Source organism: Peromyscus californicus, unplaced genomic scaffold (genome assembly GCF_007827085.1).
Source record: "Peromyscus californicus insignis strain IS unplaced genomic scaffold, ASM782708v3 Scaffold_16__1_contigs__length_79575227, whole genome shotgun sequence".
Classification (NCBI taxonomy): domain Eukaryota; kingdom Metazoa; phylum Chordata; class Mammalia; order Rodentia; family Cricetidae; genus Peromyscus; species Peromyscus californicus.
In genome coordinates, this window is record NW_026294458.1 from 5,072,652 (window position 1) to 5,087,473 (window position 14,822).

The 14,822-nt window shown below is 45.4% G+C and overlaps 1 protein-coding gene across 4 annotated transcripts in view; it reads right to left on the reverse strand.

Annotated features, from left to right (window-relative positions):
• Positions 1–14,822, reverse strand: part of Vps8 (VPS8 subunit of CORVET complex) — a 236,527-nt gene that overhangs the window by 202,842 nt on the left and 18,863 nt on the right. For 3 of the 4 annotated variants that reach the window (XM_052740097.1, XM_052740098.1, XM_052740099.1), the window contains 4 exons: positions 13,199–13,530; positions 12,237–12,305; positions 1,987–2,117; positions 186–279 (listed from right to left, as the gene is read on the reverse strand). In XM_052740097.1, coding sequence (XP_052596057.1) covers positions 186–279; positions 1,987–2,117; positions 12,237–12,305; positions 13,199–13,351 — 447 coding nt within the window. In that variant the 5' untranslated portion in view covers positions 13,352–13,530. The remainder of the gene's footprint in view (positions 1–185; positions 280–1,986; positions 2,118–12,236; positions 12,306–13,198; positions 13,531–14,822) is intronic. The other variant, XM_052740100.1, reaches the window with a different exon arrangement.

The following is a 14,822-nucleotide window of genomic DNA, read 5'->3' on the forward strand; positions in this document are numbered from 1 at the left end:
CCGCACTAACTCCTACGTCAAGATGTGGGGCCATGTCTTACGAGTCAAAAACAGCCGGAAAAACCATAAAAGCCAGACTGTATTTCTCTTAAGCTCTGAGGCGAGGGAAGAGCCGGGCTTTGTTCGTGCCCGCTCCTACTTCGTGCCACCACAGGCCATCAAGCTGCGGGAGGACGGACACTCACAGCTGCAGACACAATCTGCGCAGATATTCCCTTCAGAAGTGAATGCCGCATAACCGATCCGTGCAGCGAGAAGGAATCAGGCAGCCTCTTCTTCCTGAGAAAGAGAGAGAGAGAGAACAAAATAGTTAGCGGAAGGGTTGAGAAGGCAGGATCCCAAGGCTCTGAGAGAAGAAAATACACTTTAAAAGTAGAAAATAACACTGTTATTATCAATAATCATAACAATTATCAATAATTATATAATTATTATTCTTAACTGTTATGAAGAGATGTATAAAAATTGAACAGACCAACATTCAGACGTGTTCTAACCCACCTCGAGGCTCAGAGTCTGAAGCAAGAAAATAACTAACATTCTTCTTCCGCTGCTCAAAATGGTCCCTGCCCACCTGACACAGGATCGGGTTCTCCTGTTCTCGGGAAGGCTGCACAGACTCCGCTCCTGCCCAGGACTCTGCATCACCCCGCTTGCCTCACAACCTCTGCCCTCCCCACTCCCCCAACCTGCCCTCACTCGTCACTCACTCCTACTTATGGCTCCTTTCGCTTACCCTCCTCGTCACCATCGAGAGAGAGTCCTTAAACTTCTACCAAACATTCATCAGCGTATGCCCATTCTGACTAAAAAGTGCTCTGCTGATCCAAAATCAAGGAAGTCACAGGTCCTACTACTTGGATCCCACGGCCTAGCAGGAGGGGCTGGTAAGCAGCTTGTAAATACGAGCGTACAGACCAGAAGCATGAGTGCTGTGCAAACAGAGAAGAAGGTATCCTGTTTACTGGGGGATATGAGGCACAGCTACCGGGAAAGAGACGTCTAATCCGCCTGGGCACAGTGTGGGGAAGAGTGAGGACAAATGGGCAGAGACTGGATGGATGGGCAGGTCAAAGTGCTCGGAGACAGGCTCAGAGTGGGAGGCAGCACCTGGACTGACCCCACACCAAGGACGTTCGACTTTCACGTACCAGTCACGTCCAGCGCATGCCCAGTGAGCCACATGCAGCCCAGGGAAGCTAGGAACACAGCTCAACACCACAGTCAGAAGCTTGTTTAACTCTTACAAGATCGTGTGTGTGTGTGTGTGTGTGTGTGTGTGTGTGTGTGTGTGTGTGATTTTTTTTCCTTTGAACTCAACTGCATGGTTCTCAAGTGTGAACCTGTGCCAGTATCAAAAGCTCAGACACACCCGATAGGCAGCAAGAGAACACCATCACTTTTAAACAGGGGATGCAGGCCATCAAAAACATTCCTCTGTTTGTAAGACAGTGTGATGCGGAGGTGAACACACCTCCAGGGATCCCTGTCCCAAGATGGCACCTAAGAAGACAGCGCTGACATGGGAAACATCTAAAGGGAAAGAGTGCAGGTCACGTGGTCGGCATTCAAGTCACACGTGGGTTCTGTGAAGCATTTCACACCATGCTTTCTCCGCTTCTCTCCTCTTCATGTTCTCCCCAAGAATTTGGAAGGTGAGATGCAGCCGGGACTGAAGTCATTTGGAGTTCAAAGTCTTCCCCCCACCCCATCTTTAATCATCATTGATGATCCCCTCTGAACCTACTCCAGGAAGTGAAGAGTTCTGCAGAGTGGGTGTGGGGGAGTGCAGGGCACACAGGTACCAGGTGGGCCAAGCCCCACACGGTGTGCCACACCTGAGCTGTGCCCCCTCCACCAGCTAGCTACAATGTACCATGAAGACACTGGTTTTGAATAATCAAGTTAGGCTGCACTGTAAAGAGAGTGACTCTAAATAATCATGTGTTTCATCCATAGACAAGTATGAGTCACTAGCATACTTACCTCTTTAAGTTGGCCCTGTCGCCGCTGTCTGAGCTGGCCACAGATGAGGTGTCATAGGAGTGGGAATCAATGGTGTCAATGTTGAGCAGTGTAGGGTCCTCAAGAACAAAAGACTCATCTTCATCATCTGTCTAAGATGAAAGAAGACACCATCATAAACTCGGGACTCCAAACACGCCCTAGGACAAGTAAGTCGGGCACCGCTGGCATCTCCACAGCACCCCTCTTCCTGCTTCTGCTTTTCCCTTCTCTTCTGTGCACTCTCACGCATGCACAATGTCAACTCCGCACAGAGATCACTCCTAAAGAGTTCACAGCAGGAAGAAGCAGGAACCCTTGTGCGGCCATTGTTAGCTGCCGAGTATTTTAAACCCAAGCCTACAGAGGTGCTTCACTGGTGAACTGACAGGCAATGGCCAATCAGAAGAAAACAAATGTCTGCCATGAAAGTATGACAGGTACACAGAAGAAAGGCATTCTGGGAGGGAAACATGAACGTCGTACCACGGATTTAGTAGGGATAAAGGAAGCTGCCATAAATGGCAGGGATACACCAAGAGAAACTAAAGAGAGTCTGGGAGGATGAACCAGAGTCCACTCTGTGAAAGGCACTGTTTTCCATCAGGTTTGGGAGGCAGCAGGGCCTGTGGCAGCCTTGTCTGCCCACTGTCCCTACGGTACCTGCTACAGGCCCGGCATGCAACCCCACTCACTCACTTACTTAACTAGAATACTACCTACAGCAGGCAGTGGGAGGGTGTCCAGACTTGAAAGCACCAGAGACTGGATGGGACTGTGTTTAGGAGATAAATGGGGCCACATGCTGAATGAAGGGGGAGGGAGAGCCCTGGCAGGGAAGAGTTACGGACCAGTTAGAGGGCATCTGAATACCAACGAAGGGGAAGAGAGCCCAGCTGAGGAACGCAGAGGCCAAGGGAGACCACGAGGAAGGAGACAATACTGAGCAAAACTCAAGCCCCTGGTTATCCTTTAAATGAGGGGGCGGGGCTGGAAAGGTAAAGGAAATGTCAAAGAAGATTCTGAAGTGTCTGTCCGGAGGGACCTGGCACAGGTGACAGTCCTGACCTTTAGCCACCAACAGCAGATAAAGGAGGTGAGGAGCTGGCTTGTACAGCTGCCTCTGAACCAAGAACAACGCCTCCCTGGCAGCTCTAACTCACATTTCCAATTCCTGTTCCAGGGAATGCCATCTCCGCTCACCACCTCCACTTTCTCCGTTCACTCTGAGCGCTGACTACCAACGCTGCCGAAGACACTAGCCACCACCCACATTCAGTCAGCCTGTCCTCCGTGCCTCAGTTTCCCTACTGACAAACATTCTCTCTCCTTGGTTCCCAACAGAAGTGCCTTTCCCTGTTTATGTGGACCCGTGCGGGTCCTCTTTCCTGCTTCTTCTCAGGCCACCATTCAATGCTGTTCATCCTCAGGAAGACTTGTAGCTCTCTTCTCCTGATCCTCAGACACTCCCTGGCTAAGCAAGCTTTTTCATAACCACAGCTTTAAGTGCCATGTGGTAATGGCTGTGAAATCTGTCTTCGACATCAACATTAGTCTATAATTTCACTACATTCCAGAATTCTCCACCACACATAAGTCTGCTAAGAACGAGTTTGTACTTGGCAAGGAGACAGTTGCTTGAGAGCTGTAAAAGACTTGCAGCGATTGCTACAGGAAAAGGAAGTAATTTGGAAATAAGAACTGCAGGGCAAAGGTCATAGGCAAGAGAGTCAATCAAAGCCTTATTTGATTTTCTTAAGTAGCCTGGACACATGATTAAATGAAACAGACCACCTGAGAACGGCCAGGCTTGCAGGATGACTGAAAGAAAAAGTGAAGGAAATCAAAGAACTGAGAAAGTCAAGAGGAATTTCAAACTACTGCTACACAGTAAAGATATCAACTTCCCCGGACTGTGTAAAACCACAGGCTCTTATCAAGTTGGGCAGACTTGTGCCCCTGAACCTTGCATGGTAAAAACCCAAAACTGAGACTTCAGTCTCAACAGCAACCACTGAGCTCGGACACCTCAAGTGCTGGGTGTCAAAGCCTGTGTTTGTTTTGTTTACTGACTTGTGGTATTTTAGAGTTATGAGTGGGTGAGTGTGTGTGTGTGTGTGTGTGTGTGTGTGTGTGTGTGTGTGTAAATGTTTTGTCTGCAAGTCTGTGCAACCTGAACGTGCAGTGTCTGCAGAGACAGGAGAGCAGCATCGGATCCCCTGGAACTGGAGTTACAGACAGTTGTGAGTCACCATGTGGGTGCTGCGAATCGAACCTGGGTCCTCTGGAAGTGCAGCAAGTGTTCATAACCACTGAACCAACTCTCCAGCTCCATGCTTACTTTTTTTTGAGACAGGGTCTCATGTAGCCTAGGCTAGCTAGCCTTGAGCTCCCTACACAGCTGAAAAGGCCCTTGAACTCCTGGCGGCTGCTCCTCTGTTTCAGCTTCCCAAGCCCCCTCCTCCCCTCCTCCTCCCTCCCCTCCTCCTCCCTCCCCTCCTCCTCTCCACCCCTCTTCCCCCACCCTTCCTCCCCTCCTCCCCCCTCCCCTCCCCCCCTCCTCCCCTCCTCCTCTCCTCTCCTCTCCTTCTTAACTCCTTGCTTTCTCTGTATGTGTGCACATGTGCATGTGCAACTGTGTGTCTGTCTGTCTGCGTGTGTGTTGCTGGTGATGGAACCCAGGGCCTCACATGCTAGGCATGTGTTCTACCACTGAGCTACATTCCCAGACTTCAGATCTAAAGTCTCAATCCACAGAATGTGATGAGACATTAGGGCAGCCACAGACAGACCAATTAACTCAGATTCCCACACACATGTGACACCACAACCAAAAATATTCTTTCCAGGAAATGACATCAGGTCATCCTCGTATTAATAGGAACAGAAAAAAATTACAGACGAAATACAGATCTAAATATGAAAGGAAATACAGTAAAGATTTTGGAATATATAAGATAATAAGATCCTGGCCTCAGAATTGGCAACATTTTCTTAAACACAGGAAATACAAGTAACAATGGGAAAGTCTAAAAAGATGAAGTATGTTAATAACCTCCAGGCATCAAATGAAGCCATCAGTGGTGTAAAGGATTCAGAATGAAAGAACAGACTTCAATAAATATATCTAAGATAGGGTTGTGGGCTGCATGGCATATATATATAAAGAACTCCCAGGCTGGAGAGATGGCTCAGCAGTTAAGAGCACTGGCTCCTCTTCCATAACAGGATCTGATGCCCTGTTCTGCCATGCAGATATTACAGCACTAATATACATAAAATAAATAAATCTAAAAAAAAAAGAAAAAGAAAAAGAGAAAGAAAGAGAAAAAAGCTTCTCACAAAAGAGATATCCAAATGGCCAAACTACTTGGAGGCATCCAAAGCCATCAATCTTCAGAGAAATTCAAATTAAAAACCGCTATGCACTTTTCATTAAGTGTGAAAGGCCAAAGAAGGGCACAAGAAAAACTCAACAGTTAACAGGTGTATAAACAACCAGACGTCTCACCACCTGATGTCTCAGACATTTCTCCTAAAGAATATATTAAAACAATGTCGTGGGATATTTGTACACTGTGTGAAAAGGTATTGCTGTGATTGGTTTAATAAAAAGCTGAACGGCCAATAGCTATGCAGGAGGTAGAGGTGGGACTTCTGTTTGTTTGGTTTGGTATTTTCAAGACACGGTTTCTCTGTGTAGTTTTGGTGCCTGTCCTGGATCTCACTCTGTAGCCCAGGCTGGCCATGAACTCACAGAGATCTGCCTGGCTCTGCCTCCAATGCTGAGATTAAAGACATGCACCACCACAGCCTGGCTTAAGAGGGACTTCTCAACAGAGAGAGAACTCTGGGAAGAAGATGGAGTCGCCAGCCAGATGCAGAGGAAGTAGCATGAGCAGTACAGAGAGATACAACAGAATGTAGATTAAGATAAATGGGGTAATTTAAGTTTTACGGGCTGGTGGGACAAGCCTAAGCTAAGGCCAATCTTCCATAATTAATAATAAGTCTCTGTGCTGTTATTTGAGAGCTGGCTGACAGGACAGAGAAAGACTCATTACAAAACAACCACTTGATAGCCCATGGCAGTGTTCACAAAAGCTGAGTTACACATGATCACTTCCCAATTCTAGGGGGCATGCACAAGAAAAACGTGAGAATGTAGTTGTGTGCACACAAGACAAGATAAAAATATCCTCAGCTGTAACTACACAAATGTCTATCAATAGTAGGATGAGTATATAAAGAATTACAGATGAATGAATATAAAGAATTAGATGAGACATATAAAGAATTACAGAGGAATAAACTGTTACAACAAAAAATGACAGAACCACAGAACAGAGTGCCGGAGAAAATAAGTCAGAGATATGAGTGTGCATGTCATGCATGTGTGCATGCACTCTATCCTGTGTGTGAGGTTCAAAGCAGGCAATGCTAGTAAAAGCTGGAGTCACAATTACCGGAGGAATGGGTACTGAAGCCCGGGAGGAGTTTCGGGAACAGTACTTCTGCCTCTGCATTCTGTTGCACAGGCTGTTCAGTCGGTAAGGGGCCTCTGTGCTGCACACTTACGACATGTTCCCATTTCTGGGCAAGCACTGCAAGAAATTCACAAGCTATTCCTGGCTTCCCAACAGCAGAACTGAAGTGAACCCAATGTTACTCTGAGACAGGGAGACTATGAAAGCAAGGGACAAGGTCATGATGAGGTCAAAGGACAAGTTTACTGCAAGAAAGGGACTGGAAGAGGAAGGTTTAGGATAGAGAACGTAACTTCCAACTTAGAACCTCAGAGGCAATGATTTCCAGGCCTGGTCATGCTATTTCATATCCTAAGTCTTGGGTCCACGACATCTCAGAAGTTTTTATCTTTCCATTTTAAAAACACCTGCAGTCCATTCTTTTTTTTTTTTTTTTTAAGATTTATTTAAGTGTTCTGCCTGCATGTAACCCTGCAGGCCAGAAGAGGGCATCAGATCTCATTATAGATGGTTGTGAGCCACCATGTGGTTACTGGGATTTGACCTCAGGACCTCTAGAAGAACAGCCAGTGCTCTTAACCTCTAAACCATCTCTCCAACTCCTGAGGTCCATTCTTTTCCCAACCTCCCTTCAAGTTGGTATAATTGAACATGATAGAATATACACATATAAATAAATATTCTAGAGGAAAGGCTTATGCTGCCTTTTGGTTTTTCAATCATTTCCTTTAATAACCAGTGATAAGTCTTCACAATGATTTTAGTACTTTTTTCTTTCTCTTATCTACCTGCTAGCTCCCTGTGTCTGTCCAGTTTTGAGTCCCATTTTTCTCTCAAGGACAGGGGCTGCCATATGGCACTGTGTGATCCCAGCATCTACCACAGAGCCCTAACACAGTGGACACCAAATGATGCCCACAGTGGTAACAGTATTCCCTTCTTGGTGAGCTACATCAATGGCACTCACTGTTCCTAAGGGACAAGAACACTATGCCGCGATACTTTGCTTTCATGATGAATGACAGTCTCATTCAGAGGAACATGATTTTTAATTTATTATCTTTCTAATTTATTTTTATTTTATGTTTATGAGTGCTCTGCCTTCATGTATGTATGCACACCATGCGTGTGCCTGGTGCCCAAGGAAGTCCAAAGAGGGCACTGGACCCCTTGGAACTGGAGTTAAGGGAGGTTGTAAGACACTGTGGGTGCTGGGAATTGAACCCAGGTCCTCTGCAGAGCAACAAGTGCTCCTGACTACTGAGACATCTCTCCAGCCCCACTGGAGCATTATTTTTGTTGCCAATATTTAAAGATGTGCAAATAAGGCTGTATACAGAATCCATTAAGATAACTTCATTTCATGCTAAATAAGATAGCTCAATGACAATGTGATTAAACTATGCTAACCAAACTGGCTAAAATTAACTTCTTTACCTCTAAATAAAAGATTCTTTGTTAGAAATTAAGTAATTAATAAATTAATATATAAACATTTCACTGTAAGAGATTCTTTCAGAGTACAATGCTACCAATGTAAAAACTGAAAATGTTTTGTCTTAACACAGATCTTACAAAACACTTTTGAAGTAAAATACAAAGTAACTATAACATCAAACTGTTAAAAAAGAAGAAGAAGTCAAGGAGATAGCTCAGTGGTAGGGTGCTTGCCCAGAATGCACAAGACCCTGGGTTCAGTCCTCAGCACTGTAAAAAAAAAAAATAGAAATCCAAGCCAAACAATAGAGCATCAGTGCTCACAGAGAAAGGAGTCGGGCAACTATGTGGTGCTATCTACAACCTACAGGTATGTGGAACACAGCTAGAGGTATGACTCTGAGAGCTGAGAGGCATCAGCGCGGATCTCTCCAGCCTCCTGTCTCAAAAACGTTCAATCGTTTTTAAGAATGAGAATGCAGCATTCATGGGGCCCCGAGAGGAAGGGGAGGAGAGAGGGGGAAGAAGAGGTAGGAGGGGAGAAAATGGAGGGAGGGAGGGAGGGAGGGAGGGAGGGAAGTAAATAAATTTGTTAATTGGGAGGTATAAGAAAGGTAGCTGAATATGACCTGAAGAACAAGCCAATAAGTAGCATTCCTCCATGGTCTCTGCTTCAGTTCCTGTTTTCCGGTTCCTGCCTTGAGGTCCTGACCAAGGTGATGGACTACAAAGTGTAAGCTGAAATTAACCCTTTCCTGAGTGGCTTGTCATAGTGTTTGAAGGGACTCTAGCAGGCCAGAGCATGGCAAACATGGCTTTGGCAGGCCTTGCCCTTCCCCCATTTTCCCTTCCTTGTTTAACCATTAGATGACATTCCTAAAGCTGGCTACTAAGGTCTATTCCTTTATTTGTCCCCTTCCTCCTCCTGAGGCTGAGCACCAAGGTCCAGCTATCAAAGTATTGAAGTCTAGCCATTAAAAGCCCCCTTGACACCTGACACGCCCAATTAAAATTAAACACCTCCCTTTGCAATGAACACTTGCTAGTAGAGATGTATGGACAAAGGGGTAATACATCGTGACTTGCAGGGTCATACTGCAGCTTCCATAATGAGATTTTTAAATTTTTCCCTTTTTAAAATTTTTTTTTTTAATTTTATTTTCTTCCTTTTTTCTCTTGAAATTTGTTTTATTGGGGGTTCGGGGCAGAGGGCAGATGCGAAGGGACGGGGAATGAATGTGATCAAGATACATAATGTGAAAGACATATAGAATAAAAAAAAATTAAACACCTCATCCTAACAAAAGGTTTCCCCCTTTACCTTTATAAACCACCATCTGCCTATGTGCCCTGCCAGTCTCCTCTCTCCAGAGGCAGTCAGTCCTCTGTCCGTCCGGGACAAATGCCCCTCCCCCTCCCCCTTGTTCCCTTCCCCTTCTCCCTCATCTTCTGTCTCCTGTCTTTCTTTGTCCCTCATTCCCTGCCCTCTGTCCCTCTGGGGCAAATAAATCTCCTCTGTGCTGAGAACTTGGTCTTGGGGGTCCTGAGCCAATGTTTCCCTTTCAGTGTTTACTAAAGCAAGAGAAACATAAGCAGGACACCCCGGTCCCAAGGCTGGGTGGAGCAGCACAGACCATCCTCACTGGGAGCTCACTAGAAGGCAGGAAGATGCACAGGGGCCCCACAGCAGTGCCCAGGGGAAGGAGGTGAAATGACTCATACAAAATGGTGATGGGTTCCGGAGAGCTAAAAAGGTAGTGCCACAGCCCCACCCACACCACTGCATCCAACAGTCCCTTTGAACACAAGCAACTGGATTTTTTTATGCCGTACCAGACCTGGCTTTTTATTTTTTATTTAGTACCCTCCTAACAGCCAGAATCCCAAAACCAACTGGCACTTGCTTCGAAGAAACAATGGTAAGCCATCTGAGATCTGCCTTCCCTCTGTAAGAAGTTTTATTACATGAATGGTATGAGGCTAACCACTGAATGTCTTACAGAGCTGAAAAAAGCATCTCAAAGAATAGTTTTTAAAAAAAGAAGATGGGTGGGGAGTGGATGGAGTCCTGAGTGAACATGTAAGGAGTGGATGGAGTCCTGAGTGAATGTGTGAGGAGTGGATGGAGTCCTGAGTGATTGTGTAAGGAGTGGATGGAGTCCTGAGTGAATATGTGAGGAGTGGATGGAGTTCTGAGTGAATATGTGAGGAGTGGATGGAGTTCTGAGTGAATATGTAAGGAGTAGATGGAGTCCTGAGTGAATATGTAAGGAGTGGATGGAGTCCTGAGTGAATGTGTGAGGAGTGGATGGAGTCCTGAGTCAATGTGTAAGGAGTGGATGGAGTCCTGAGTCAATGTGTAAGGAGTGGATGGAGTCCTGAGTCAATGTGTAAGGAGTGGATAGAGTCCTGAGTCGATGTGTATTGTTCACATAAGCATGGCCATGTCCAGGATCCCAATGCCCCAGACCCAGGGAAATGGCAACCTTCTCCAGGTCAGGCCCAGGGAAACGGCAACCTTCTCCAGGTCAGGCCCAGGGAAATGGCAACCTTCTCCAGGTCCTTGCCTTAGTTGACAGTAAGTACTGAAAAGGTCCCCCACAGCTTCCTCTTCCTGGATGTTTACAGCCTGATGTTTACAGAGACTGCTCCCCTGCATAGACCCTACTGAGATTAGCTATCCCTTCCTCCTGTTCAGCTGTATATAATAAACCTGCCTCTTCAATCCAGATGTATAAAATAAACATGCTGAGTTTCCCAGCTGTTGCTGACTCATCTCCATCAGGGAACACTGTGCACCTAATCCCAGCTTTTCAGTTTCTGTGTCCTGTTTCTTCATTCACCACTGCCCCACTTAGGTCAATCCCTAAAGCTGAACAAGATGGGCCACCAGATCCTCACCTGGTATCTTAGTTACTTTTCTATTGTGATAAGACACTGTGATCAAGACAACTTATAGAAGAGTTTATTGGGGGGTTGTATTTTCAGAGGGTTAGAGTCTGTGAAACCTCAAAGCCCACCCCAAGTGACACTCCTATTCCAGCAAGGCCACACCTCCTGGTCCTTCCCAAACAGTTCTACCTACTGGGGACCAAGCATTCAAATAAAGGTGCCTCTGGGGGGCCATTCTCATTCAAACCACCTCACAGTTACATGTAGTTTGGAAAGGTCCAAGAGAATATAGGAGGTAGAAAGTCAAATGTGATGGCTGTTCTTGGGTGTCAATTTGACGATATATGGAATTAACTAAAAGCCAAGTGACTGGGTACACCTGTGAGGGATTTTTTTTTTTTCTTAATTAAATCATTTGAAGATAGAAGACCCACATTTAATCCATATCTTTTGAGGTGGGGGAAGATCCACCTTTAATCTGGGCCACACCCTTTGATGGCAGCCTATATAAAGGACATGGACAAAGGAAGTTGGCTCTTTGCCTGCTTGTTCTTGTGTCCATGGCAAGTCCACTCCTTCACTGGCATTACAGCCTTCTTCTTCAGGATTCTGGCATATACTGAAGACCAGCTGAGACATCCAGTCTCATGGACTGAACACCTACTGGATTCTTGAACCTTCAGTTGGTAGACAGCCATTGCTGGACTAGTTGGACACAGTCGTTCTAATAATTCTGTGTGTGTGTGTGTGTGTGTGTGTGTGTGTGTGTGTGTGTGTGTGTGTGTAGTTCATTCTTTAAGTTCTGTTTCACTACAGATCCCTGACTAATAGACCAACTAAAGACAGGACTCCTGTAATACAGCTTTCATGAGGGATGCTGGGATGGGAATTTTGGGTGATGTAACTATTTTTGAGTCATGTATTCTCTTAAACTAAGCCAAATAAAGTCACTGGCTCACCAAGGTGGACTTGTGTAGAATCTTTTCTTTGGTCTATCACTGGTACCTTATCTCATGTGAGATATTCACATATGTTCATGGACTCCCAGAGAGGTAGCAGAACAGCTGGGCACAAAGACAAAAGATGAGCAAGATGTAGTTTCTACCCTTGAGCCGCTCAAAATCTAGACCAGTGCTGACCAGCAGAGCTTTCTGCTGTGACGAAGATACTATGTGTCTATGCTGACCACTACAGAAGTCACTAGTCACACAGGGCTCCTGAGCTCCTGAAATGAGCCTTGTGCAAGTGAGAACTGATGTATTAGTTAGCTGTAATGAACGTAAACTTTAAGCTGACACATGTAACTAGCAGTTACCATACTGGACAGTATACATCCAAATACATACACTGTAACTAACCCAAAAAGTATGAAAAATCAATGCCACAAAGTGATAGTACTGAGTAATATTTACCTACCTCATTAAGTATGCTTTCCAGAGTTGGAGGGGTATCCACTTGAGGAATATCAAACTCCTTGTCGTCAATCTAAATAAAGAAATTAAAGTTCATGAGGCTTTTTCTCTTATAATTGTGAGATATTTTAAATAACTAGAATCACTATCAAAGGACAAGTGTACCACTGATTGGATCATATATTCAACTCAGTAGTTCCCATCCACACATTCAACGACTCTCAAGGCCAGAACACCCTGACTGTGCCGCTCTGACAGCCCTAGACCTTTCTGGAAAGTTGAAGGCCGTTTGTACCTCCTTTCTTAGGATGACAAAACACCACATCACACTTCCAAAGTGTAGACTTGAGACCTAAATGATATGTCAAAGCTTGACATAGAATTTCTTGTTCCTTTCATGGTGAGGGCTCACTAGCTTTTTTAAAGTTGTCATTAAATACTCTCGTAGTCACAGAAACCATTAATATTCAATCAAGGCTGGGCGGTGGTGGCGCATGCCTTTAATCCCAGCACTTGGAAGGCAGAGGCAGGCGGATCTCTGTGAGTTCAAGGCCAGCCAGGGCTACCAAGTGAGTTCCAGGAAAGGCGCAAAGCTACACAGAGAAACCCTGTCTCGAAAAACAAAACAAAAAAAAACAATATTCAATCAAGAAGAAAGGCAAATAGAATGCAAGGTAAGAATCCTGCTACTCCCCCATCAGCTCTGTGGCCCTGAGAAGGCAGTCACCACAGCTGTATACCAGTGTCTGTCTGTAAGGGGATTACCAGTGTGACGCTCAAAGACAGAACCAGAGTGCTCCATAAACAGTGACGGACTGCACAAACAAGAGAGACAGGACCTCGTAACCTGGACAGACTCCTGCTCACTAGTCATGTGAAAACAGTAGGTTCAGAGCATTTGGGTCACACAGTACACCAACCCAAGTTTTGTTCAAAACCATCACTTGACAGAATTTACACTTTTACCAGATCATTTTTGAACTCCAGCTCCTTATCCAGATCTATGCAAGAGAATTTTGAAAGAGAAGCTTCTAGACTGAAAGACATGTTCAGCTCTTCCTCAGTAGTCCTGGCACATGGGTTCTGTTCCAAACTCTCCTGGTCTGGTTCGTTGTCCATATTTGCTTCCAGTAACTATATTCAACCAATCCAGGCAATTCTGTTTCTTGCTTTTGGCCTCAGACTGCAGCGGTCTGAATGACGGTCTCTTTGGAGGGGAGGTAGATGCTATCTAGAGATCCTCTTCTCAGGTGGACATTTCAGAGAAATCGCTGGTTGGGTTCCGCTCAGCCATCTGTCTGCAGGCAAAAAGAAACGGGACAGAGCGCAGCATGTGGGTGGAGGGTTCCGACAAGAACCCCAAGGGGGGAACTTAGCTCAGACTTGGAGAGGTATGGGACTGGAGCCTCCACCCACCCGAGTCATCAGACGAGTAACAGTGACATGAGACGTGATGAGCCCCAGACAGCATCAAAGCAGATTTATATAGCTGCAGCCACGGGGCAAGCTGCCGTCAAAAGCTTCTAAAAATCATGTCCTTCTATTCTGGGACCTCAGGGGAGCTCCGGTTCCCCTGGTGACAGGGCACAGACCGGCTGGGTTGTCATCAACTGGGCCAGCTGAGCATACACACCCAGGACAGACAGTTATTTAACACCACACTCTCAAACCTAAGAGCCAATTTAAAGGGAGAGTCAACAGTGAACCTATAAAATAATAAACACAGGATAAAATAATTACACACAGCCATTCACAGGAAACATGGCTATCTTTAGGAAAGAATGAAATACCGAAGAAATCTAGAAATACACACAGATGCACTGTGTCTGTGCGCATGAGCAGAGGTCAGAAGAACACATCAAGTGTCCTCTTCTACTTACTCTCCATCTACTCCTTTGAGGCAGAGTCTCTCCCTCAACCCAAGGTTTGTGTTTCCCAGATAGGCTGGAAGCCAGCAAACTTCGTGATGCTCCTGTCTCCACTGCCCTCAGAGGAAACTGCTATGTTAGTCATGTGCAGTATGCCTGGGTGGTTATGTGGGTGCTGTGAGCTGAACTCCAGTCTTCATGATTAGACAGGAAACACTCTTAACTACTGAGCCATCTCTCCGGCCCTTAGAAAACTTAACTTTTTAAAATTAACTTAAATGGATTCAGGATATCATCTGCCAGTGGTAAGATCATTTACCTAGGATGTCCAAGATCTTCCCTTCCATTTCTAGCGCGCATGCACGCTTGGGGACACACACACACACACACACACACACACACACACACACACACACAGCAATAAAACACAAGTAAGCTTAGTTATCTTAAAGCAACATGCCCAAACTCACTGACAATTTTATCACGTTAGTGTCTATGATTAGGATATTAAAAAATGAATAGCTGATAAGTATAAGACATATGGACATGTGAAAACTGACTTTTCACAAGCTGAAACTGACTATTCTGTTCCATCTGGAATATTTCCAAACACAGACTAATTTCTTTCAAACAAACTCTAATATTCTATCTTCAAAACACATGCTATCCAAACATTCCTAGGAACACAGCTGAAACATCTGAGCACATCATATCCGGTACTC